The sequence below is a fragment of the Bombina bombina genome, chromosome 3, assembly GCF_027579735.1.
Source record: "Bombina bombina isolate aBomBom1 chromosome 3, aBomBom1.pri, whole genome shotgun sequence".
NCBI classification, from domain to species: Eukaryota; Metazoa; Chordata; class Amphibia; order Anura; family Bombinatoridae; genus Bombina; species Bombina bombina.
Window position 1 is genome coordinate 815,895,299 of NC_069501.1, and position 26,644 is coordinate 815,921,942.

General features: G+C 39.7%; 1 protein-coding gene and 1 non-coding gene across 3 annotated transcripts in view; one reads left to right on the forward strand and one right to left on the reverse strand.

Moving 5' to 3' along the window:
• The window catches only part of ADPRHL1 (ADP-ribosylhydrolase like 1), a 155,344-nt gene that overhangs the window by 78,273 nt on the left and 50,427 nt on the right, over nt 1-26,644 (forward strand). For both annotated transcript variants that reach the window (XM_053707760.1, XM_053707761.1), the window contains exons 3-5: nt 9,135-9,260; nt 16,656-16,796; nt 20,075-20,202. In XM_053707760.1, the coding sequence (XP_053563735.1) occupies nt 9,135-9,260; nt 16,656-16,796; nt 20,075-20,202 (395 nt within the window). The remainder of the gene's footprint in view (nt 1-9,134; nt 9,261-16,655; nt 16,797-20,074; nt 20,203-26,644) is intronic.
• Nucleotides 17,064-17,170, reverse strand: LOC128655164 (U6 spliceosomal RNA). The gene has a single exon (XR_008401709.1). It is a non-coding gene; the product is annotated as a U6 spliceosomal RNA (small nuclear RNA).

A 26,644-nucleotide genomic window follows, 5' to 3' on the forward strand; every position in this document is an offset into this window, starting at 1 on the left:
AGCCCCCAAAACACTGTTTGCATCTGAACCCAACCAGTACAAAACAAGATAATGGACCCTCTATAAGCAATGGATCGGCGCCCATCTTTGAAAACCCGGTGGTAACTGCCGCATGCTGCCTACTCACAGCTGGGCCGGAGGCAGGCCCCGTCTCCTTGACAAGTGAGGTGGCATATGCCTCTGAATTAGGAGAAATTCTTGTACGGCAAAAATCCCCACTGACTACCAACACCTACTGGGTCCAGCAGCCTCGTCCCACAAAGGGAGGTGATCCTAAACCTTACAAAGAGTTATCCGCAGAGAAAAAAGCAGCACATGTGGGGACTATATCTGAGCTAAATGGCGCCGCTCCGCCACCTCAGAAGCCTCTGCCAGTAGAAACTAGAGGGCCTCGCCAGGTCGCATACGGTACTCTGCGATATTGGCTAATTATCTATGGAGTCAGCACGAGCTCTAACTGGAGAACATCCCCCAAGCTGAAGACCCAGAACAGACACGGAGACAAGTTGGCTGTGTTTGGTCAGCAGACTTTGTTTCAAAGAGGCCATTGTGGGGGCTGGATAGGTCTCTGGAGATACGCGCATAGAGGCTTATGGAGAGCGATCAAGAACACTTTCTACTCTCAGGATATCGGAGGTACTATACTCCCAATACGTTCTGGCATAGGCTAATTGAAAAGGACACTTTGGCAAGCCTATCCGTGCTTAGCTCCCTCTGCAACTACCCAGTATCACTGAAAACTTTTTTGTTAGGGCAGCGAACACTCAGATCCGCGCAACATCTGCAGCTTTCAGGAACCGGTTGAAGGAAGAAGAAAAAAGAGAAGCCTCTCCGTAAAAGCCTGGTTCCCACCCGAGGTTGCCTTTCTTTTTCTCTGTGTGACTGAGTAACACTACGAACCGGGAATAGGTTTAAACCTGCTGAACATATAACGGAGGGTAAAACCCTTGAACTTTTCAAACGGCAAGTATTACGGTGCTTCCACCTAGTTACAAGACTCTCAAAGTTTCAGAGTTTACTGTTTTGTTTTGTTTTTTAACTCTTGCTCTTTCATAGTATAAGCGTTTACCATAAGTGTAGTGTGAAGGCAGGTATTCATACAGGACAAACAAGTTTGGGACATGACTACAAACTTTGTACATACCTAGCTCATTTTTCGCTATTATACCTGACACATGTGTTCTATTTATTTACATACTGTATTTATGTTGGTGAAACAGGTTGTATAATTGATTGTATTTGTTTATGTGATATGATTGGGTTAAAATGTGCCCTATAATGGTTATAGTTTCACCTGTTAGTTTTATACACTATCTATGGTTATGGGAAAACCTATGTGCAATTATGCTTGCTTGGAACTAGTAATTTTTTCCTGTAATTCACCATATAGAACCGTCCCATCACATCACGCTACCCTGCTATAGGTCATACAGAGGGCAATATCTTATTCTGCAGTCTGGAAATACTCAAAGACCTGTCATAAAAGAGGAGATTTTTGATGATATAAATGGTCTCATAATATTCACCCTTTGTCTCTATTCAGATTTACCTTGGTCCCTACACCTGTATTACTATTATGCCAGTTACCGTTAAACGCCTCGCTTTCACAGTATATTTAGTTTAACCTGGAATAAGAGTTAGTGGTTTGCTGCGTTAGGTCCCATGGTGCTTGAAATATATGGGTTATTCTTTCATTCAACATGGTATGTGATACTCTTCTAAGCCCAAGAATATATATTCTCCTAGTTGATCTACCCCCATAGAATCTTGCTGTTATAACTTAGTCCAAAGACCTATTATTGAGACCTACTATCGTCATAGGAGATATATATAATAATAGATTCATAGGTCACAAAACAAGAAAACTGAGGTTTATGTCGAGACCCAAGAGTGTTCTCATTTTAATCATAAATGTCTTCTGCAAATTATCTTCTCCCACATAGTTCTACAAGGTCCCAAAGGTGGCCTTTCGTTTTAGTTAGAAGACAGGTAGTTTTGTTGGCAAGCATTATGTTTTCTTTTCACAATTTTTCAATACTCTCATGTGCTTTATGTATTTGATATATTGTATAATGGTTTTTCTGCATTGAAACGAACTTCTGTATTGACTTAACTGCTATTATATACATGTATGCCCTTCTTGGAACCTCAATAAAAATTAATGAAAAAAAAAAAAAAAAGTTACAAACATTTAAAAGATATTACAACAATTTTAAGCTACTTACACCTAATCTAAGCCCCCTAATAAAATAACAAAGCCCCCCAAAATAAAAAAATGCCCTACCCTATTCTACATTAAAAAGTTAACAGCTCTATTACCTTACCAGCCCTTAAAAGGGCCTTTTGCGGGGCATGCCCCAAAGAATTCAGCTATTTTGCCTGTAAAAAAAAATACACCCCCACCAACATTAAAACCCACCACCAAGGTAGATCATCATACCTTTAGCCGTCTTCAGCCAGCCGACCACCGATGGAACAGAAGAAGACATCCGGAGCGGCAGAAGTCATCATCCAAGGGGCGCTGAAGAAGTCTTCCATCCGATTGAAGTCATCATCCAAGGGGCGCTGAAGAAGTCTTCCATCCGATTGAAGTCAACATCCAGGCGGCGTCTTCAATCTTCATCCATCTGGAGCGGAGCTATCTTCAGACGAGCCGAAGCGGAGCCATCTTCTTCCACCGACGACTGAACGACGAATGACGGTTCTTTTAAGTGATGTCATCCAAGATGGCGTCCCTCAAATTCCGATTGGCTGATAGGTAGGAAAAATCTGATTGGCTAATTAAATCAGCCAATCAGATTGAAGTTCAATCGGATTGGCTGATCCAATCAGATTGAGCTCGCATTCTATTGGCTGATCGGAACAGCCAATAGAATGCAAGCTCAATCTGATTGGCTGATTGGATTAGCCAATCCGATTGAACTTCAATCTGATTTGCTGATTTAATCAGCCAATCAGATTTTTCCTACCTTAATTCCAATTGGCTGATAGAATCCTATCAGCCAATCGTAATTCGAGGGACGCCATCTTGGATGACGTCACTTAAAGGAACCGTCATTCGTCGTTCAGTCGTCGGTGGAAGAAGATGGCTCCGCGTCTGCTCGTCTGAAGATGGCTCCGCTCCGGATGGATGAAGATTGAAGACGCTGTCTGGATGTTGACTTCAATCGGATGGAAGACTTTTCAGCGCCCCTAGAAAGATGACTTCAATCGGATGGAAGACTTCTTCAGCGCCCCTTGGATGATGACTTCTGCCGCTCCGGATGTCTTCTTCTGTTCCATCGGTGGTCGGCTGGCTGAAGACGGCTAAAGGTAGGATGATCTTCAGGGGGGTAGTGTTAGGTTTATTTAAGGGGGGTTTAGGTTAGATTAGGGGTATGTGGGTGGTGGGTTTTAATGTTGGGGGGGGGTTGTATTTTTTTTTTAAAGGCAAAAGAGCTGAATTCTTTGGGGCATGCCCCGCAAAAGGCCCTTTTAAGGGCTGGTAAGGTAATAGAGCTGTTAATTTTTTAATGTAGAATAGGGTAGGGTATTTTTTTATTTTGGGGGGCTTTGTTATTTTATTAGGGGGCTTAGATTAGGTGTAAGTAGCTTAAAATTGTTGTAATATTTTTAAAATGTTTGTAACTTATTTTTTTTATTTTTTTTAACTTAGTTTTTTTATTTTTTGTACTTTAGTTAGTTTATTTAATTGTATCTAATTGTAGTTATTTGTAGGTAATTTATTTAATTAATTTAATGATAGTGTAGTGTTAGGTTTAATTGTAACTTAGGTTAGGATTTATTTTACAGGTAATTTTGTATTTCTTTTAGCTAGGTAGTTATTAAATAGTTAATAACTATTTAATAACTATTCTAAATAGCCCAAATAAATACAAAGTTACCTGTAAAATAAATATAAATCCTAAAATAGCTACAATGTAATTATTAATTACATTGTAGCTATCTTAGGCCTAGATTTAGAGTTGGGCGGTAGTCGTCAAAACCAGCGTTAGAGGCTCCTAACGCTGGTTTTGGGCTACCGCCGGTATTTGGAGTCAGTCAGGAAAGGGTCTAACGCTCACTTTCCAGCCGCGACTTTTCCATACTGCAGATCCCCTTACGTCATTTGCGTATCCTATCTTTTCAATGGGATCTTTCTAACTCCGGTATTTAGAGTCGTGGCTGAAGTGAGCGTTAGAAATCTAACGACAAAACTCCAGCCGCAGAAAAAAGTCAGTAGTTAAGAGCTTTCTGGGCTAACGCCGGTTTATAAAGCTCTTAACTACTGTGCTCTAAAGTACACTAACACCTATAAACTACCTATGTACCCCTAAACCGAGGCCCCCCCACATCGCCGCCACTCGATTACATTTTTTTAACCCCTAATCTGCCGACCGCCACCTACGTTATACTTATGTACCCTTAATCTGCTGCCCCTAACACCGCCGACCCCTATATTAAATTTATTAACCCCTAACCTGCCCCTCACAACGTCGCCGCCAGCTACCTACAATAATTAACCCCTAATCTGCCGACCGCCACCTACGTTATCCTTATGTACCCCTAATCTGCTGCCCCTAACACCGCCAACCCCTATATTATATTTATTAACCCCTAACCTGCCCCCCACAACGTCGCCGCCAGCTACCTACAATAATTAACCCCTAATCTGCCGACCGCCACCTACTTTATCCTTATGTACCCCTAATCTGCTGCCCCTAACACCGCCGACCCCTATATTATATTTATTAGCCCCTAATCTGCCCCCCTCAACGTCGCCTCCACCTGCCTACACTTATTAACCCATAATCTGCCAAGCGGTGAGCCGCTACTGTAATAAATGGATTAACCCCTAAAGCTAAGTCTAACCCTAACCCTAACACCCCCCTAAATTAAATATAATTTAAATCTAACTAAATAAATTAACTCTTATTAAATAAATTATTCCTATTTAAAGCTAAATACTTACCTGTAAAATAAACCCTAATATAGCTACAATATAAATTATAATTATATTATAGCTATTTTAGGATTTATATTTATTTTACAGGTAACTTTGTATTTATTTTAACCAGGTACAATAGCTATTAAATAGTTAAGAACTATTTAATAGCTAAAATAGTTAAAATAATTACAAAATTACCTGTAAAATAAATCCTAACCTAAGTTACAATTAAACCTAACACTACACTATCAATAAATTAATTAAATAAAATACCTACAATCACCTACAATTAAACCTAACACTACACTATCAATAAATTAATTAAATACAATATCTACAAATAAATACAATGAAATAAACTAACTAAAGTACAAAAAATAAAAAAGAACTAAGTTATAAAAAATAAAAAAATATTTACAAACATCAGAAAAATATTACAACAATTTTAAACTAATTACACCTACTCTAAGCCCCCTAATAAAATATCAAAGACCCCCAAAATAAAAAAATGCCCTACCCTATTCTAAATTACAAAAGTTCAAAGCTCTTTTACCTTACCAGCCCTGAACAGGGCCCTTTGCGGGGCATGCCCCAAAGAATTCAGCTCTTTTGCCTGTAAAAAAACCACATACAATACCCCCCCCAACATTACAACCCACCACCCACATACCCCTAATCTAACCCAAACCCCCCTTAAATAAACCTAACACTAAGCCCCTGAAGATCTTCCTACCTTGTCTTCACCATACCAGGTTCACCGATCGATCCAGAAGAGCTCCTCCGATGTCTTGATCCAAGCCCAAGCGGGGGGCTGAAGATGTCCATGATCCGGCTGAAGTCTTCATCCAAGCGGGAGCTGAAGAGGTCCATGATCCGGCTGAAGTCTTCTATCAACGGTATCTTCAATCTTCTTTCTTCCGGATCCATGTTCATCCCGCCGACGCGGAACATCCATCTTCACCGACGACTTCCCGACGAATGACGGTTCCTTTAAGAGACGTCATCCAAGATGGCGTCCCTCGAATTCCGATTGGCTGATAGGATTCTATCAGTCAATCGGAATTAAGGTAGGAAAATTCTGATTGGCTGATGGAATCAGCCAATCAGAATCAAGTTCAATCCGATTGGCTGATCCGATCAGCCAATCAGATTGAGCTTGCATTCTATTGGCTGATCGGAACAGCCAATAGAATGCGAGCTCAATCTGATTGGCTGGATCGATCGGTGAACCTGGTATGGTGAAGATAAGGTATAATTATAATTTATATTGTAGCTATATTAGGGTTTATTTTACAGGTAAGTATTTAGCTTTAAATAGGAATAATTTATTTAATAAGAGTTAATTTATTTCGTTAGATTTAAATTATATTTAACTTAGGGGGGTGTTAGTGTTAGGGTTAGACTTAGCTTTAGAGGTTAATCCATTTATTACAGTAGCGGCGAGATTCGGTTGGCAGATTAGGGGTTAATAATTGAAGTTAGGTGTCGGCGATGTTAGGGAGGGCAGATTAGGGGTTAATACTATTTATTATAGGGTTATTGAGGTGGGAGTGAGGCGGATTAGGGGTTAATAACTTTATTATAATAGCGGTTCAGTCCGCTTGGCAGATTAGAGGTTAATAAGTGTAGGTAGCTGGTGGCGACGTTGTGGGGGGCAGATTAGGGGTTAATAAATATAATATAGGGGTCGGCGGTGTTAGGGGCAGCAGATTAGGGGTACATAGCTATAATGTAGGTGGCGGTGGTGTACGGAGCGGCAGATTAGGGGTTAATAATAATATGCAGGTGTCAGCGATAGCGGGGGCGGCAGATTAGGGGTTAATAAGCGTAAGGTTAGGGGGGTGTAGACTCGGGGTACATGTTAGAGTGTTAGGTGCAGACGTAGGAAGTGTTTCCCCATAGAAAACAATGGGGCTGCGTTAGGAGCTGAACGGGGCTTTTTTGCAGGTGTTAGTTTTTTTTTCAGCTCAAACAGCCCCATTGTTTTCTATGGGGGAATCGTGCACGAGCACGTTTTTGAAGCTGGCCGCTTCCGTAAGCACCGCTGGTATCTAGAGTTGCAGTGGCGTTAAATTATGCTCCACGCTCCCTTTTTGGAGCCTAAAGCACTGAAAACCATTCTGTGAACTCTAAATACCAGCGGTATTTAAAAGGTGCGGGGGAAAATAAGTATGCGTAGCTCACGCACCCCTTTGGCCGCAAAACTCTAAATCTAGGTGTTAGGGTTTATTTTACAGGTAAGTATTTAGTTTTAAATAGGAATAATTTATTTAATGATAGTGTAGTGTTAGGTATAATTGTAACTTAGGTTAGTTTTTATTTTACGGGTAAATTTCTCTTTATTTTAACTAGGTAGCTATTAAATAGTTATTAACTATTTAATAGCTATTGTACCTAGTTAAAATAAATTGAAATTTGCCTGTAAAATAAAAATAATTCCTAAAATAGATACAATATAATTATTATTTATATTTTAGCTATTTTAGGGTTTATTTTACAGGTAAGTATTTATTTTTAAATAGGATTAATTTAGTTAATAAGAGTTATAATATTTAGATGTATTTAATTAATATTTAAGTTAGGGGAGTGTTAGGGTTAGGGTTAGACTTAGGTTTAGGGGTTAATAATTTTATTATAGTTGCGGCGGTGTAGGGGGGGCAGGATAGGGGTTAATAAACTTATTATAGTGGCGGCGGTGTAGGGGGGGCAGGATAGCGGTTAATAAATTTATTATAGTGGCGGCAGTGTAGGGGGGGCAGGATAGGGGTTAATAGGTATTATGTAGGTGGCGGCGGGGTCCGGGAGCGGCGGTTTAGGGGTTAACATATATTTTATAGAGGCGGCGAGGTCCGGGAGCGGCGGTTTAGGGGTTAACATATTTATTATAGTGGCGGCGGGGTCCGGGAACGGCGGTTTAGGGGTTAATCAGTTTATTAGAGTGGCGGTGGGCTCCGGGAGCGGCGGTTTAGGGGGTAATAAATGTATTTAGTTGGTTTGGGGGTGGGGGGTTTAGATTCGGGGTACATGTTAGGGTGTTAGGTGCAGACATCTCCCATAGGAATCAATGGGATGTCGAGCAGCAGCGAACATGAACTTTCGCTATGGTCAGATTCCCATTGATTCCTATGGGATCCGCCGCCTCCAGGGCGGCGGATTGAAAACCAGGTACGCTGGGCCGGAAAAGTGCCGAGCGTACCTGCTAGTTTTTTGATAACTAGCAAAAGTAGTCAGATTGTGCCGAACTTATGTGCGGAATAGCTGGAGTGACGTAAGAATCGATCGGTGTCGGACTGAGTCCGGCGGATCGAAGCTTACGTCACTAAATTCTACTTTTGCCGGTGTGTAGGGTTTGATAACTTAGGCGAATCAGCCTCGCCACAAATACGCTGCGGAATTCCAGCGTATTTGAGGTTGACGGCTTGATATCTAGAGGCCATTATATACCTTTATTATACAAATAGCATCAATTGCCATCAACAGCTGTTCTTGATTATCAATCATTTCTGGGTATTACAAAACCTTTCCCTGTGGCATTCCAGATACTGTAAAGTAATTTTAATCCTTAATTCATACATTTATAACAATAATATATTTCTATTTTCCTTTTGTCATGAGGTGGTCACCATTTGTATGTTTATGTACAGACTTTACTAAAATGTGAAATAAAAATAACCTTCTCAAGGCAAGACATGTTAAAGGGACAGTCTAGTCAAAATTCAACTTTCATGATTCAGATAGAGCATGCAATTTTAAGCAACTTTCTAATTTACTTCTATTATCAATTTTCTTTGTTCTCTTGGTATCTTTATTTGAAAAAGCAAGAATGTAAGCTTAGGAGCTGACCCATTTTTGGTTCAGCACCTGGGTAGCACTTTCTGGTTGGTGTATGTAGCTCCTAAGCTTACATTCAAATAAAGATACCAAGAGAACAAAATAAATTTATATTAGCAGTAAATTAGAAAGTTGCTTAAAATTGCCTGCTCTATATGAATCATGAAAGTTTAATTTTAACTAGACTATCCCTTTAATGTTATGAATAGGATCAGCACTTGCTGCTGTCTGTAGGTCATTATCACAAAACATGGTGCTTACCTTTTTCTTTTCTATTTATTGTGCTGTGGCAGAATGTACTGTTTTAAACCTGAATGGTTAGTCTATCTATATTGTTAATAAAGTTGGTCTATTTTATTATTTTTTCCTCTTAAAGGATCAGGATTTGGAGCAGCAACAAAGGCTATGTGCATTGGCATGAGATACTGGAAACCAGATAGACTTGAAACACTAATTGAAGTCAGCACAGAATGTGGACGAATGACACATAATCATCCAACAGGTAATAACTGTTTTATTGCAAACATGAAATCATCAAAATGATCCCAATCACCAATAAAGCACAATCATGTGATAAAGCCTACAGGAGAATGAAGGAATGCAAAGCTAGTGTACGTCAGTTCATATTATATGAGTGTAGGATAAATAAGACATTCATTTATGAGCTTCACCAGTCTTATATTGTTGATGGAAATTGAACACCAACTTATTTAAACTGCCAGACATTACTAGTGCCTGAACATCTTATTCAAGCCAAACATCTTTATATGCTGTCAGCTACTAAACTGAGAGATGATGAAAATGTCATAGTGCTATGTTTGTGTCCAGAAATAAATAAACTCTCTTTGTTCTACTTGTATTTTTTACTTGTTTGCCCTTCCTCTCTCACCCTCTTTATCCCTCTTTTAGGATTATTTTATGTTTTTGTATCTTCCCTTGTACCTGGCTTTCTCCTTTCCGTTCTCCACAAAGCTTTAAAAGGGGCTGTGCTAGATCTGCAGAATGTTTTGGTTTCTTGCATTAGAATAGTAAACTGGGCTCTGCTGCTGAAAGCTGCTATCTGGTCTGTGGTGTTTTTCAACTTTTTTTATATTTTTATTCTGTGTTAAAAACTGTTTGCTGTCTTTGGAGAAATACTTGTTGTGATGAGAGCAGGAAGTAACGTTACTGTTTGTGGGTGGGGCTTAGGTCCGGTTGTCTGTCTCACAGTTAGTAAAATCAACCTGACTAGATGTATGTTTCTATGCTCTGTAATAAAATCGAGTTGTACCATCATTGCTGTGTCCTGCATATGTCCTGCATCTCATGACATGGTGTCAGAAGTTCTTGCCTGCGCTTCTGTTCCTGATCGATGACGATTTCAAAGTTTACCCTACCTGAGCCTTTTGACTTCTCTCAGCCTGCAGCTTGGCCCACATGGCGTCAGCGGTTTCAGCGCTTCAGAATTGCTTCCAAACTGAACAAGGAGAGTGGTGAAGTACAAGTTAATTCTCTTTTATACTCTATGGGGAAGGATGTGGAGCCAGTGTTCAATGCTTTTATTTTCCAAGAAGTGGAAGAATTTAACTTTGATATAGTTATGGATAAACTCAGTGCCCACTTTGTGCCCAAAAGAAATGTGATTCATGAGAGAGCTTGTTTTCACAAACGTAATCAGCGTGTGGGAGAATCTGTGAAGTCATTTGTGCGCAGCCTGTATGAACTAGCTGAATTCTGTTTTTGGTGTTGCTAAAGAAGAGCAAATCAGAGAGAGAATAGTTATTGGAATTGCAGATGCTGAAGTCTCACTGAAGCTGCAGTTAGAGCCTGATTTAACATTAGATGGGGCTATTAGGATGGCCCGCCAGAGTGAACTGGTGAAAAAGCAAAGTGCTGATCTGAGGTCTGAGAGTATTGTGGATGAAGTGCAGCAGTTCAGGAGAGCTGCTAGTGAAAGGCACAGTGTGAGCGGTAGATCTAAAGTAACGGATAGACCTAGAAGTGGATGGGCGCAGCATGCCCGATGCACACTGTGCAACCGTGCCCATGATCAGAGTGTTATATGCCCTGCCAGAGATAAAAGATGCAGAAAATGTGATAGAATGGGCCATTTTGAAGTGGTGTGTAAAACTGAATACATCAAGGAGATGCAGGTGGATAGTGACCAAGAGGGTCAGGAAGTGTCTTTTGTGGGGTCTGTTGTGGAACTGTATTGGGAGACAAAGTTGATTTTAAGATTGACACAGGAGCAGATATCACTGTAATGTCTTTTGCTGCATTTATGAAACTGCCTCAACAGCCCCAGCTGGCGAAGGTTACTACAAATGTCCATAGTCCTGGTGGCCGCATTGATTGTGCTGGGAAATTTCTTGCCAGCTGTGAGTACAAGCAAAGGAAATTCACTATGTGGGTGCATGTGATTCGAGGTCAGTGTGTTAGCAATTTATTGAGCAGAAAAGCAGCCTGTGACTTGGGCCTAGTGGCCAGAGTGAATGAGATCTCTGAAGATATGTTTGGCGAATTGGGCCTATTGAATTGCAAGCCAGTCCGTATAGCACTTAAAAGTGACGCAGTCCCATACAGTATTTCTACTCCCCGTAGAATTCCGTTCCCGCTCATGCCTCAAGTGGAGAAGGAGCTTATGCGCATGAAGTCTATTGGGGGTTATTGAAGAGGTTGTTGAAGCAACTGATTGGTGTGCCCCCATTGTTCCTGTTGCAAAGAAAAATGGAAAGGTGCGCATCTGTGTGGACCCTGAAAAGGTTGAATAAGGCAGTGAAGAGAGAGAGATTTGTGCTGCCGACATTAGAAGACATAGCTCCAAAGTTGGCTGGGGCGAAGTTCTTTTCTACATTAGACGCTTCTAGTGGCTTTTGGCAGATCCCCCTAGATCCAAAGTGCCGCAAACTGACTACCTTTATCACACCGGTAGGTCGGTTTTGCTTCTGCAGACTCCCCTTTGGGATATCCTCTGCTCCAGAAATCTTTCAAAGGGAAATGAGTTCTCTCCTAAGACCACGTGGGCATGGCAGTCGTCATGGACGACATTCTAGTGTATGGGTCTACAGTAGAGGAGCACGATCAGTGTTTAAGTTGTGTGCTGCAGGCTATCAAAGAGTCTGGGCTGAAGTTAAATAAAGAAAAATGCCATTTTAGGAAAACTAAATTATGCTACTTTGGGCATATTATTAATGGGGATGGCATCAAACCAGACCCCGAGAAAATTTGTGCCATTGAACAAATGAAAAGTCCTTCTGATGTACATGAGCTAAGACAAATATTGGGCCTTGTAAATTATGTGGGCAAGTTTCTTCCAGATTTATCCACAGTTCTACACCCTATCACAGAGTTGCTAAAGAAAGACGTTGCCTGGGTCTGGGGACCTTCACAAGAAAAATCTTTTATGCAGGCTAAGTCCCTGCTGGGGTCTGCCCCAGTGCTGGGGTTCTACGACCCTTCCAAAAAGACTGTGGTTAGTGCTGATGCAAGCAGTTATGGGTTGGGGGCTACTCTCCTGCAGTTAAATGAAAATAAACTACATCCCATCGCCTACTGTTCCCGCACACTGACGGCTGCTGAGTCAAAATACGCTCAAATTGAGAAAGAGTGCCTGGCTGCGGTTTGTGCCTGTGAGCGCTTTCAGCGTTATCTTGTAGGTTTGGAGAAATTTAGTCTAGAGACTGATCATAAACGGCTTGTCCCTCTAATCAACTCCTACGATATCGACAAAACATCCTTAAGATGCCAGAGACTTTTAATGAGAGTACTCAGGTTCAATGTTCAGGCAGTGCATGTGCCGGGGAAGCAACTGGTTGTGGCAGATATACTATCCAGGCTCCCGCTGGCTGCTGCTGAAGAGTCTTCAACCGAATCGGACGTGAAAGTGTATGTTGATTCGGTTCTGGCCTCAAAGTCCATTTCTTCAAGAAAACTGGAAGAAATAAAGAAAGAGACATATTTGGACACAGATCTGCAAGAGGTTATAAAGTACATAAAAGAAGGCTGGCCCGAGAGCTGGGCAGCCTGGATGTCTTTAAGTTCTTACCAGTCAGAGAGGTCGCAGCTCACGGAGCTGGAGGGGTTGGTGCTGTTCCAAGACCGCATCGTTATTCCTGTCAGTATGAGGAAGGAGATGTTAAACAGGATTCATGATGGCCACTTAGGTATTACAAAATGCAGAGAAAGGGCAGCTACAGCTGTGTGGTGGCCTGGGATCAGCTCCAACATTGCAAATCACGTGTCTAAATGTGCCTTTTGCCGGGAACGCCGGCCTACTCAGAGAAGGGAGCCCTTGATTTCTACTCCGCTGCCTGCAGGGCCGTGGCAGAAAATAGCTGCTGATTTGTGTGAACTGCACGGGAAAAAGTTGTGATCGACTACTATTCCAGGTATTTGGAAATTGCACCCTTGAATGATATCACGTCAAGCCATTATCATCCGTCTGAAGAGCTTGTTCGCCCGGTGGGGCATTCCGATGGAGCTGGTGAGTGATAATGGCATGCAGTTCGCTTCTACAGAGTTCAGTGCTTTCAGCAGGGAATATGACTTTGTACATTCCACGTCAAGTCCACATTACCCGCAGGCGAACGGAATGGCTGAAAGGGTAGGTCAAACAACAAAGTTCATTTTAAAGCAATTTGAGCCGTACCTAGCCCTCTTGTCCTATAGGGCGACGCACATCCAAGCCACCGGGTTCAGCCTGGCACAGCTGATGCTAGGACGCCAGATTCGCACCACCTTACCCTCAGTGGGTGTTTTCAAGCCGACTGGCTATATTCCTCGGGACGAAGTCCTTAGGAGGGATGAAGAGGCCAAAAAGGGCTATCGTTTCTTCTACGACAGGAGACATTCTGTCAGGCTCTTACAGGAACTAAATGCGGGGCAAAGTGTCAGAATTAAACTGGACGATGAGAAGAAATGGAAGACGCCTGCTACGGTAATTGGATGGTCTCCAGAACCAAGGTCTTATGTAGTCCTTACTGATGGAGGGACGGTTACACGCCGTAACCGGAAACATCTTCAGCCTGTACCTGAGAGTTTGGAACTGGATGCCTCAGTACCACCGCCGGTGGGATCCCCTGTTCTAAAAGGGGTGCCTTCCCCTCAGCAAGATCACAGTGGGGATATGTCTTTGCCTCCAGTGGACTCTCATTCACCTTCTTCTGTATCAGAGGATAGTTCATGCAAAGTTACATCAAGCGGAAGAGTGGTGAAACTTCCGGCCCGATATCGGGACTAACTTTAGCTAGAACAGTGACCGGAAGTATGGGCAGAATAATCCCATGGTCACTGTGGACTAGGGTAGTCTACCCCGATGTTCAAGTCAGGATGTAATTTATGTTGTTCACTTTTCCGGTAACCTATTTGTTATATACTGTTCAAAAATGTTGTTGTATACTCTGTTGGTATGCCATGTAATTTGTTATATTCAAATATATGCTTCGCCCTTTGAAAAGGGGGAAGATGTGATGAGAGCAGGAAGTGATGTCACTGTTTGTGGGCGGGGCTTAGGTCCGGTTGTCTGTGTCGCAGTTGGTTAGTGAAATCAACCTGACTAGATGTATGTTTCTGTGCTCTGTAATAAAATAGAGTTGTATCATCATTGCTGTGTCCTGCATATGTCCTGCATCTCATGACACTTGTTTTGGGAATATATTATTTTTTCTTTTTAATTTTTTTTTAATGATTCTGGTGTATTTCACATACATAATAGAGTTATGCATTGGAGTATTGCATATCCATAACACTATATAAGTAGTCTCACGTCTAGATATTGGCTTTTGCTGCTTATGGTGTCAGTGTGGAGTGGAGCTATAGTCCCGTGCTGTGTATCACAATGACCTTTGTTAAATTTTCAAGGGTTTACAAAGAACCATAATTAATTATGAATAATGAGCTTGCACTGCCCTACAAGACTAGTTACCAATAGAAGATGCTTATATGTGTTCATTTTATATTTTGGAAGATGGAGAAATACTGAACTTACATAGGTACTTTGCTATTTCCCTACTAAAATATTTTGAAGGTTTATGAGTAAGCCTAAACTGCCTGATTTCAGATCAGTGGGTAAAGAACATCCTGCTCAATAGGGATTATCTGGAGTTTAAAATAAATCTAGTTGATGTGTTTGTACTTTCCCCTATTTCCAGCAATCTGTAATAGAAAGTAATGTGACTTACTTATTAACTGCAAATACTTCTGTACTTTACGTTTCTGTGTAAAGATCTGAGATGTATAAGGTCGGTGCATGATGGATTCCATGCAGATGTTTTTTTTTAGCAATTAGCTTTGCAGGTTACAAATATGACTATGCATCACTATTGCACCATAACTGAGCATGTGGTTGCCTATCCATTCTCTGATGCAAGCTTCAAAAGAACATTCCTGGATTATTTTATAATAATCACATTGTACTTTTATTTTCTTTCCTTACTCACCCTAATTTACTGTTAAAGAACACTGTGTAATTACAAAACACTTATGTTGTCCTGCTATAGAATGACATATTAGCCAAGTCTAACCTTTCTTTAAAACAAATTAAGGAGGAATTTGTAAGTAAGCTTGAATATGCAAAGACTTAAAGGGCCAAAAAAGTAAAAAAATTACATGCTCTAATTGTTTGGAGCATGTAATTTTATGACTATAAGCCCATTTGTGGGGGTTAAACGCACAGTAGAGCAGGGTTGATAGTTGTAAAATTACATGCTTTAAAGAATTAGAGCATGTCATTTTTCGACTATTATGGCCCTTTAATATTAGTATAAAGTGCATTCATTTGGAGCTATTATTAATTAAGGGCAATTTGGGAAAGCCATGTGGCAGGGTTAGCCTGCAGGGAGCTTTTTCAGTTCTGAGAATTAAAGAAAACCTTTTCCAAGCTAAATTACATGAAAAGGGGGCAAAATAAATAATGAACGTATATTGCAAAGTTGTTACACTGCACATAACTAAACCAGTTATATTAAGATCTCAAGGTGTTTACTGTCCCTTTTAAGCTGTAAATAAAGTACCTTTCAGTTCGACAGAAATTATAACCTTCATGTTAATATATTGTGTGTGAAATAACTGTACTATATGAAAACATAAACACTGTTACAGAAAAGTTGGTCTGGTCCTTGTACAGTGAGTGAGTTTTAGTCTGTTTCTTTCTATCAGTTTGGAAATGGGTGGCCTCATCTATTTGGTGAAGTTAGGAAATATATTTTACTGCTTTAATGTATGTTTTATAGATGATAAATTAGTTGAGGTAGCTTTTTAATTAAATATAAAATTACAATAAATTCACATCGCATTCAGCACTCAAAGGCTGTGGATAAAAGTGCAAAACTTGACTTTTTGACATGTTTGATAGTACTCCAATATGATTTGCAATAGTTCTAATATCTTGCACATGTTCAAAACACTCTGAAATGACCATATAAATAATTTTAGATGTATATATCAATGTATACCATCAAGATAAAGAACATTTTCTGTGGAGAACATGGAATCTATTTGCTGCCATGTTTACATTTGCATTGACTGCATATCTTATTTTTGTGCAGATTTGGAGAAATACCCACAAAACACCTTCTTAAAAAGCCTTAGAAAAGCCTGTCTCTTATAGTTTGTTTTTTGCATGCTTACTCAATCCAGGTAGAAAGAGAAACACAATGACAATTTGGTTGTCTTATATTTCAAAAGACAACACCATTGGATTAGAATGTTATAGAAAAGGAAAAAAATCACTTAAGCTAAGTGCAAGATTTTGCATGGTAGGCTTGTATAGGAATGAGGGGTCCTAAGGCCCATAGTAGAAACATCTGAAAAAACTGGCACAAGTTCATTTTATGTTGCATTGGTGGTAAAGTCGTGTCAGCTGAGTTTAAAATGTGCTTTGTATGATTATGAAAAATATCTTCTATATTTAAATTTGTAGGATTCCTAGGATCACTGTGCACTGCCTTATTCATTTCATATGCGATACAAGGAAAACCCATTGTTCAGTGGGGAAGAGAAATGTTAAAGGTTTTACCGATGGCTGAAGAATACTGTAAGAAGACAATACGACACATGGCAGGTGAGTCATCAAACCAATGGATGAAATAACTAGATTGATGAAAGTAAGGGAAATGTTTCTTTTTCAATCATGTCCATAATATAGTATCTTATAGAACAGTCCAAGGTCTTTAAAGGCGATATCCTGATAGCCAAATTTCTCCTGTGGAGCTCAAATCAAAGGGCCTGCATGCAATTTAGAGAAGTCCGAAGTTGAAGGTCTTGTCTTGCTTAGTGACTTCTATGTATGTGGAACTATTTCCAAATCCATATAAGAGAATTTTTTTTTTTAAATATGGAAAGCTTCACAAATTTGCATGTCATCCTTACGCAGGGGCCATGCTAATCTTCTCTGTATCGTTCCAATTTCAGTATATGTGCTGCCAAAGCGAGCACATATAAGAGAATTTTAACATAGAAAGTGTATCAAGAAGTGGTGATGAGTAATCTGTAGTCAGTATGTGTATGACTACATTTTAACATTATAACACAAACCCAAATTAAATCTAAAATTTATAATTAAAAAAGGCTCTTTTGAACATATCAATTTAATTGTGACCCCAAGTACATAAGGAATCATCATCATCTGTATGATGTGTGACTGATTTTAGCCATATACCAGCCTGTGTGCCTTAGAGATTACAGCTTTAAAAATGATAATTTCATAGGCAAGTCTTCTAGTGCGTAGAATGATGGTGCAGACAGAATTTCACATTTGTCTTCCCCATGTTGTGAATGTCATGAACACAAAGGAGACATATATCTATGAGCTGTTTAAAAACATATTTCACACAGTGTTTCAAAGAATATTTTATACAGCAACATTTCTGATATCATCTCAGACTCCTGCCTTGTGGCTACATCATTGGGAGAAAATATCTTTTCATTTACCTGTTTATATCGTTGGCACAAAATATTATTGTGTTATAATTGTATGTAGATATACTAAGGACACAAGCTACTTTTCTTTTAGATATTATTTCTCACTGCTTTATTGTTGATGCAAGATAGGTTTTAAATTGACTTAAAGGGACACAAAACCCACATTTTTTCTTTCATAGTTCAGATACAGCATGCAATTTTAAGCAATTTTCCTTTGGAGCCAGACCATTTTTGGTTCAGCACCTGGGTAGCGCTTGCTGATTGGTGGCTACATTTAGATAGCAAGAGAACGAAGAAAATTTTATAATAGGAGTAAATTAGAAAGTTGGTTAAAATTGCATGCTCTATCTGAATCATGAATGAAAAAAAAAATGGGGTTTTGTGTCCCTTTAACTGAGTAGAATGATACAACAGTTTCTTTAAATAGCAATACTGTAATCTTCACAAAAATGCCTTGAATTAATAAATATTTTTAACTTATATCTGAAGTGTTCTTTTCACATAAAGATGAGTTGAATTGTCTGAGCTATACCTATATAGAAAAAGAATGTGATTAGCAATATAGAGTTAATGGCAAAATAATTGAAAATATACACAATAAATAAAATGCAAGTTCAGTTTTCAATTCTATCAGTTGCAGAAATGAACGCAGTGTGTTATAAAATAGGTGGAATGATTATGCATAAATACATGTACAGATGTGGAATAATCAAGTAACTAATTACTTATGATAGCAGGGACAATGATGAAGACCCGTTTGGAGTATACATTTAAACTATTCAATTTAACATGGAAACATATCTAAGAGGCTTAACCAATGGGGAAACAATAAACATTCCACCTTCCACCAATACAGGAAAACACTTTAAATATTAACCTTCCCCTGAAGAAGCGGAACTTGAAAAACTGTTTAAATTACTCACAGCTCAGCATTTTTTCTTAAATTAGCACAAAATACAATATGTAAAATACTTTTTTTCTGTGTGGGAACCCACAAGGGAAATGGATAAGAGGGGGAGGGGGTATTATTAATGGGGAAGCCTGTTAGCAACCTAGACTAATTGGAAACCTCCCAAAATCAACCTAACATTAAGAAAATAATTAAGATTGAATTCACAAATATGATGCATCAAAACAATGCTTTGTATTAGGTTGTTTTTAACCTTGTATTTAAGCTGATACACAATGATAAGATTTAATTAATTTAATTTTAAATTTTAATGTTAAGATTAAAGCCAAACATTTTAATTATTTTGTCTATAACTCTACAGTGCTAATTACATTCTTTTTCTTTTTTTATGTGATTAGGTTTTTTTAGAGCTTTATATATTATGTATTAATAATAAAGAAACCTTTTACAGGAGGTGATTGCTGGTTATTATAGAGAAATTCTTATACAAACAGACTTTGCAATATGCTTTTTTTAACTATGAAAAATTACAAATAACGATGTAACAAATACAAAAACATAAGAAAAAGGGGTAACACTTAAAATTACTAAAAACGGAACAAAATATATAAAAATGAAAGGAAGAAAAAACAAAAACCGGAACAAAGAACCGGTGAAAAAAACAAATAAAAAATATATTTGAACAAACAAAATAGAAAAAACAACGAAAATAAACAACAAATAGATATTTGACAATCCTGAAAATAAACAATATTTCTCAATAAAACAGTAATAAACAAGAAAAAAACCTTTATTTCATGTGAATATACTTATCTGATGGAGCAGCAAAAAGAAAAGAGGACTAATAACGGTTTTCTGGGTACTTTATAGACAATGTCATGATCTGATTGGATATCTACTGTCAATATGTTATTTACATGTTATTGGTTATCTTAAAGTTTTTTCTGTTATTTCAGTTTATCTGTTTTAACTTTAAAAATGCAATTTGAGCAGTAAAAGTAATGCAAAATATGAGTCTCTGTACTTGTAATAAAATCAGGGATGTATGCTAAGGAGCCGACCCATTTCTGGAGCACTATATGGCAGTAGTTTTGCAAGAATGTTATCCATTTGCAAGATCACTATATGGCAGCACTATTTCCTGTCATGTAGTGCTGTAGATGCCTACCTAGGTATCTCTTCAACACAGAATATCATGGGAACAAAACAAATTTGATAATAGAAGAAAATTGGAAACCTTTTATTCAAATACTATGCTCTGTATGAATCACAAAATAAAAGTTTTGGGTTTTATATCCCTATAAGGGACCATGTATGGGGAACCAATTTTTTAATAATTTCAAGCTGGTTAGTGATGAAAGTACCCTATGGACTCACAAAGAAAATTATTTGAATAAAAAAGCCAGTATTTCTATTGTTTAAATTTGCATCACTATTCATAAATATCCAACATATAAAATATATCAAGCCAATAATAAAGCTTTTGCTAATATATGATTTGCATTTAGAGTACCAAGAGCACTGGTTTTACTTTGAAGCTAAATGGCAGTTTTACCTGGAAGAGCGAGAAATAGAAGAAGACAATGGGAACAAACCAAGCTTTCCTGATAAGTATGATGCTGAAGAGATGGACAAGGTAATCTTTCATAGGGCAGAACTTTTCCTGATATCTTCTTTACCCAAATAACCAGTTTCAGAGTTCTCCCTCTCTCCTTCTCTCCCTCTCTCTCTCTCTCTCTCTCTCTCTCTCTTTCTCTCTCTTCTCTCCTCTATCTCACTCTCTCTCTGTTCTCTCCTATATCTCTCTCTCCCTCTCTCTCTCTCTCTCTCTCTCTCTCTCTCTCTCTCTCTCTCTCTCTCTCTCTCTCTTTCTCTCTCTCTCTCTCTCTCTCTCTCTCTCTCTTTCTCTCTCTTCTCTCCTCTATCTCACTCTCACTCTGTTCTCTCCTATATCTCTCTCTCCCTCTCTCTCTCTCTCTCTCTCTCTCTCTCTCTCTCTCTCTCTCTCTCTCTCTCTCTCTCTCTTTCTCTCTCTCTCTCTCTCTCTCTCTCTCTCTCTCTCTCTTTCTCTCTCTTCTCTCCTCTATCTCACTCTCTCTCTGTTCTCTCCTATATCTCTCTCTCCCTCTCTCTCTCTCTCTCTCTCTCTCTCTCTCTCTCTCTCTCTCTCTCTCTCTCTCTCTTTCTCTCTCTCTCTCTCTCTCTCTCTCTCTTTCTCTCTCTTCTCTCCTCTATCTCACTCTCTCTCTGTTCTCTCCTATATCTCTCTCTCCCTCTCTCTCTCTCTCTCTCTCTCTCTCTCTCTCTCTCTCTCTCTCTCTCTCTCTCTCTCTCTCTCTCTTTCTCTCTCTTCTCTCCTCTATCTCACTCTCTCTCTGTTCTCTCCTATATCTCTCCTCTCTCTCTCTCTCTCTCTCTCTCTCTCTCTCTTCTCTCCTCTATCTCACTCTCTCTCTGTTCTCTCCTATATCTCTCATCTCTCTCTTTCTCTCTCTTCTCTCCTCTATCGCTCCTCTCTCTCTCCTTTCTCTCATATTTCTCTCCTCTCTCTTCTCTCTCTCTAAAAATAAGAGACAACTGCAAAATGATCAGTTTCTCTGGTTTTATTATTTATAGGTAGGTGTTTGAGTAAAATTAACATTTTTGTTTTATTCTATGAACTACTGACAACATTTCTTCCAAATTCCAAATAAAAATATTGTAATTTTGAGCATTTATTTGCAGAGAATAACAACTGGTCAAAATAACAAAGATGCAGTGTTTTCAGACCTCAAATAATACAAAGAAAATAAGCTTGAACTGTTCTGTTAACCCCTTAATGACCACAGCACTTTTCCATTTTCTGTCCGTTTGGGACCAAGGCTATTTTTACATTTTTGTGGTGTTTGTGTTTAGCTGTAACTTTCCTCTTACTCATTTACTGTACCCACACATATTATATACCGTTTTTCTCGCCATTAAATGGACTTTCAAAATATACCATTATTTTCATCATATCTTATAATTTACTATAAAAAATATTATAAAATATGAGGAAAAACTGGAAAAAAACACACTTTTTCTAACTTTGACCCCCAAAATCTGTTACACATCTACAACCACCAAAAAAACACCCATGCTAAATAGTTTCTAAATTTTGTCCTGAGTTTAGAAATACCCAATGTTTACATGTTCTTTACTTTTTTTGCAAGTTATAGGGCAATAAATACAAGTAGCACTTTGCCATTTCCAAACCACTTTTTTTCAAAATTAGCGATAGTTACATTGGGACACTAATATCTTTCAGGAATCCCTGAATATCCATTGACATGTATATATTTTTTTTTAGAAGACATCCCAAAGTATTGATCTAGGCCCATTTTGGTATATTTCATGGCACCATTTCACCGCCGAATGCGATCAAATAAAAAAATTATTTTACTTTTTCACAAATTTTTTCACAAACTTTAGGTTTCTCACTGAAATTATTTACAAACAACTCATGAAATTATGGAATAAATGGTTGTAAATGCTTCTCTGGGATCCCCTTTGTTCATAAATAGCAGACATATATGGCTTTGGCTTTGCTTTTTGGTAATTAGAAGGCTGCTAAATGCCACTGCGCACCAACCGTGTATTATGCCCAGCAGTGAATGGGTTAATTAGGGAGCATGTAGGGAGCTTCTAGGGTTAATTTTAGCTCTAGTGTAGTGTAGTAGACAACCCCAAGTATTGATCTAGGCCCATTTTGGTATATTTCATGCCACCATTTCACCGCCAAAAGCAATCAAATAAAAAAAAATTGTTCACTTTTTCAAACTTTAGGTTTTTCACTAAAATTATTTACAAACAGCTTGTGCAATTATGGCACAAATGGTTTTAAATGCTTCTCTGGGATCCCCTTTGTTCATAAATAGCAGACATATATGGCTTTGGCGTTGCTTTTTGGTAATTATAAGGCCGCTAAATGCTGCTGCGCATCACATGTGTATTATGGCCAGCAGTGAAGGGGTTAATTAGGTAGTTTGTAGGGAGCTTGCAGGGTTAATTTTAGCTTTAGTGTAGAGATCAGACTCCCACCTGACACATCCCACCCCCTGATCCCTCCCAAACAGCACTCTTCCCTCCCCCACCCCACAATTGTCCCCGCCATCTTAAGTACTGGCAGAAAGTCTGCCAGTACTAAAATAAAAGGTATAAAAAAAAAAATAATAATTTTTTAAGCATATTTACATATGCTGCTATGTAGGGTCCCCCCTTAGCCCCCAACCTCCCTGATCCCCCCAAAATAGCTCCCTAACCCTCCCCCTCTGCCTTATTGGGGCCATCTTGGGTACTGGCAGCTGTCTGCCAGTACCCAGTTTGCAAATAAAAATGTTTTTTTTAATGTTTTACTATTTGTTTCTGTAGTGTAGCTTCCCCCCCACAGTCCAATACCCCACCAGCCAAACCGATCACCAAAATAAACATATTAACCCCTTTGATCCCCACTTCTAACAAAAACATTTTCTGTAGGTAGTGGTTCCCACCCGCTCCCTCCCCGTGCACGCGCCCGCCCGGCCTCCCCGTGCACGCGCGCGCGTCCGTGCGCGTCCCCCCGGTCGTCCCCGCCCCCCTCCGCATCACAAAGGCCATCGATGGCCGCCACCCACCTCCCATACCGGCTCCCACCCACCAACGAACGTAGCCGTTAATGTCCGGTGCAGAGAGGGCCACAGAGTGGCTCTCTCTGCACCGGATGGCTACAAATGGTTATTGCAGGATGCCTCGATATCGAGGCATCACTGCAATAACCGGAAAGCAGCTGGAAGCGAGCAGGATCGCTTCCAACTGCTTTCCAAACCGAGGACGTGCAGGGTACGTTCTCAGGCATTAACTGCCTTTTTTTTTAGGACGTACCCTGCACGTCCTCGGTCATTAAGGGGTTAAGGGAGTAGTACACAGCACTGCACAAAATCTTTAGTTTCTTGGCAATTTCTTGCATGGAATAGCCTTAATTTCTCAGAACAAGAATAGACTGATGAGTTTCAGAAGAAAGTTTTTTGTTTCTGGCCATCTTGAGCCTGTAATAGAACCCACAATTATTGATGTTCCAGATACTCAACTAATCTAATGAAGGCCAGTTTTATTGCTTCGTTAATCAGTACAGCAGTTTTCAGCTGTGCTAACATAATTGCAAAAGGGTTTTCCAATGATCAATTAGCCTTTTTCATTTATAAGCTTGGATTAACAAACACAACGTGCCTTTGGAACACAGGACATATAGTTGCTGATAATGGGCCTCTGTATGCCTATGTAGATATTCCTTTAAAAATCAGCCATTTCAAGCTACAAGTCATTTGCCACTCATATATATGAGTGTAATACTGTATTTAATTATGTTTTACATTTGTTTTGTAAACCTTGTTGTCATGCCTAGGATTGAACCTGGGGCTCCTAGTTCACAGCCTTTTGCTCTGTCCTTGAGCCACAAGAGGGCTCTGATTTGGGCTGATTTTCTTGGAGACCCGCTGCCTGCACTGGCTGTGCTCCTTAGCTCCACCAGCCGGCCAGCTGCAGTCAGTTACCTAATCAACATTACTATAAAAGGCTGTCTCTCAGACCACTCCCTGCCCTGACATTGTGGTTCATACCATTGTTTGTGTCTCTGTTCTGCTTCATGAATTCCTGTCATGTTAGTGATTTTCTGGCTTCTGAACTTGGCTTGCTGATTGACCATTCTCCTGGATTTTCCCTGAGCTTGATGGAAGATTGTACTGCTTTCCTGGTATTCAGACCCTTAGCTTGTCTTCTGATTATTCTCGTGCATCCAGTCTCCAGCTTGTGACAGCTCTACCTGTGTATCCAGTCTCCAACCTGTCACAGCAGTACCAGTGTATCCTGGGTCAACAGCTAGTCACAGCAATACCTGAGTATCCTTTGTCTCCAGCCTGTAACAGTAGTACAAGTGTATCCATTCTCCAGCCTGTCACAGCAGTACATGAGTACCCTGAGTATCCAGCCAGTCACAACAGTACCAGTGCATCCTGTGTCAACAGCCAGTCACAGCAGTATCAGTGCATCCTGTCCCTAGCCTGTCACAATAGTACCTGTGTAACCTGTGTCTACAGCAAGTCAAGGCAGTATCAGTATATCCTGTCTCCAGCCTGTCACAGCAGTACCTATGAATTCTGTCTCCAGCCTTTCACATCTGTACCTATGTATCCTGTGTCTCCAGTCTGTCACAACTATACATGTTTATAATATATCCAGCCTGTCTCAGCAATATTTGTGTATCCTGTGCCTCAAGCCTGTTGCAACAGTACCTGTGTATCCTGGGTCAACAGCTAGTCACAGCAGCACCTGAGTATCCTTTGTCTCCAGCCTGTAACAGTAGTACAAATGTATCCATTCTCCAGCCTGTCACAGCAGTACATGAGTACCCTGAGTATCCAGCCAGTCACAACAGTACCAGTGTATCCTGTGTCAGACAAGGGTGGCGGAATCGTAATATTGGACAGATCAGAATATTGCAAAGAATCAAAAAGAATCCTTGATGACAAGGTAACATATGAGGTCTTGAAAACGGACCCCACAAGCGAATATCAAAGAAAATTGGATGAACTGCTGGGAGAAGCTAAGGAAATCGGGATCCTAAATGAAAAGGAATTCAGTTACCTAACAGTGAAACACCCAAGGATCCCGGTGTTCTACTATCTGCCAAAGATCCACAAGAGCCTCACCAATCCACCAGGGCGCCCAATCATCTCGGGAATTGGATCTCTCTCTAGCAATTTGTCCGAATATTTCGACAAGAAACTTCAGCCATTTGTGAGATCTTTGCCATCCTACTTAAGAGACTCCACAGAAATCCTCAATCTTCTCAGGAACATGGAATGGGATGATAGTTACATCATGGTAACAAGTGATGTTACATCTTTATATACATCCATCCCACATGAAGATGGTCTTGAATCCATTGGCCATTTTCTAGAGAAGGACACAGACATGCCGGAAGTCCAAAAAACATTCATATTGGATGGTATCAACTACATTCTTAAACACAATTTTTTCTGTTGGGAAGGCACCTTTTATCGTCAAGTATGTGGAACAGCCATGGGGACCAGGTTCGCGCCAAGCTATGCCAACCTCTACATGGGAAAGTGGGAGAACATCTTTTGGGAGGCATGCCCAGCAGGCGCGGACCTGGTCCTATACAAAAGGTACATAGACGATATCTTCCTCATTTGGAAGGGAAGTTTGGAAGATCTTCAGTATACACTAGAAGTGATGAATAAAAACCAACTAAATCTGAAGTTTACAAGCACCATAAGCAAAACGAATGTAGTGTTTTTGGATCTTGACATAAGAGTGACAAATGGAAGAGTGGAAACATCAACCCACTTCAAGGAAGTGGACTCAAATAACTTCATCCACCATACAAGCTGCCATCATAGGAAATGGATCTCAAACATCCCGAAGGGTCAATTAATGAGGATCAGGAAAAATTGTTCGGGTGAAGACATGTGGACCAAACAGTCGGCAATGCTCAAAAATAAATTCCTAGAGAGGGGGTATGACGAATCCTCCATAAATAAGACAATTGAAGAAGTGAGTCTCATTAGAAGAGAAGATCTATTAACCTATAGAAATAAACACAATACAACAACTCCCGGAAACCTAAAGATACCATTTATCACTCAATACAGTGAAAGAAAGAAAGTAATTGAGGATATTATTAAACGGCATTGGTATCTTTTGAAGGAGGATGATGTAATAGGAGAAAACCTAACAGAACAACCAGGCTTCATCTTCAGGAAAGCAGATAACCTTAAATCCATTTTAGCCCCGAGTATCCCGAGGAACAAAATGACTAAGAACCAAATGGGGGTTCTAGGAAAGAAGTTGAAAGGTTTCTTCCCATGCCACTTCTGTAAGGCGTGCAAACATGGAATAAAAAGGGACACATTCAAATCTAACATTACAAACGAGCTTCATAACATCAAGCAAACCATCAGATGCTCAGACCACCATGTGGTATACTTAATTGAATGTGGATGTGGCCTACAATATGTGGGTCAGACCACGAGAAAGTTGAGGGACAGGATCCGGGAACATCT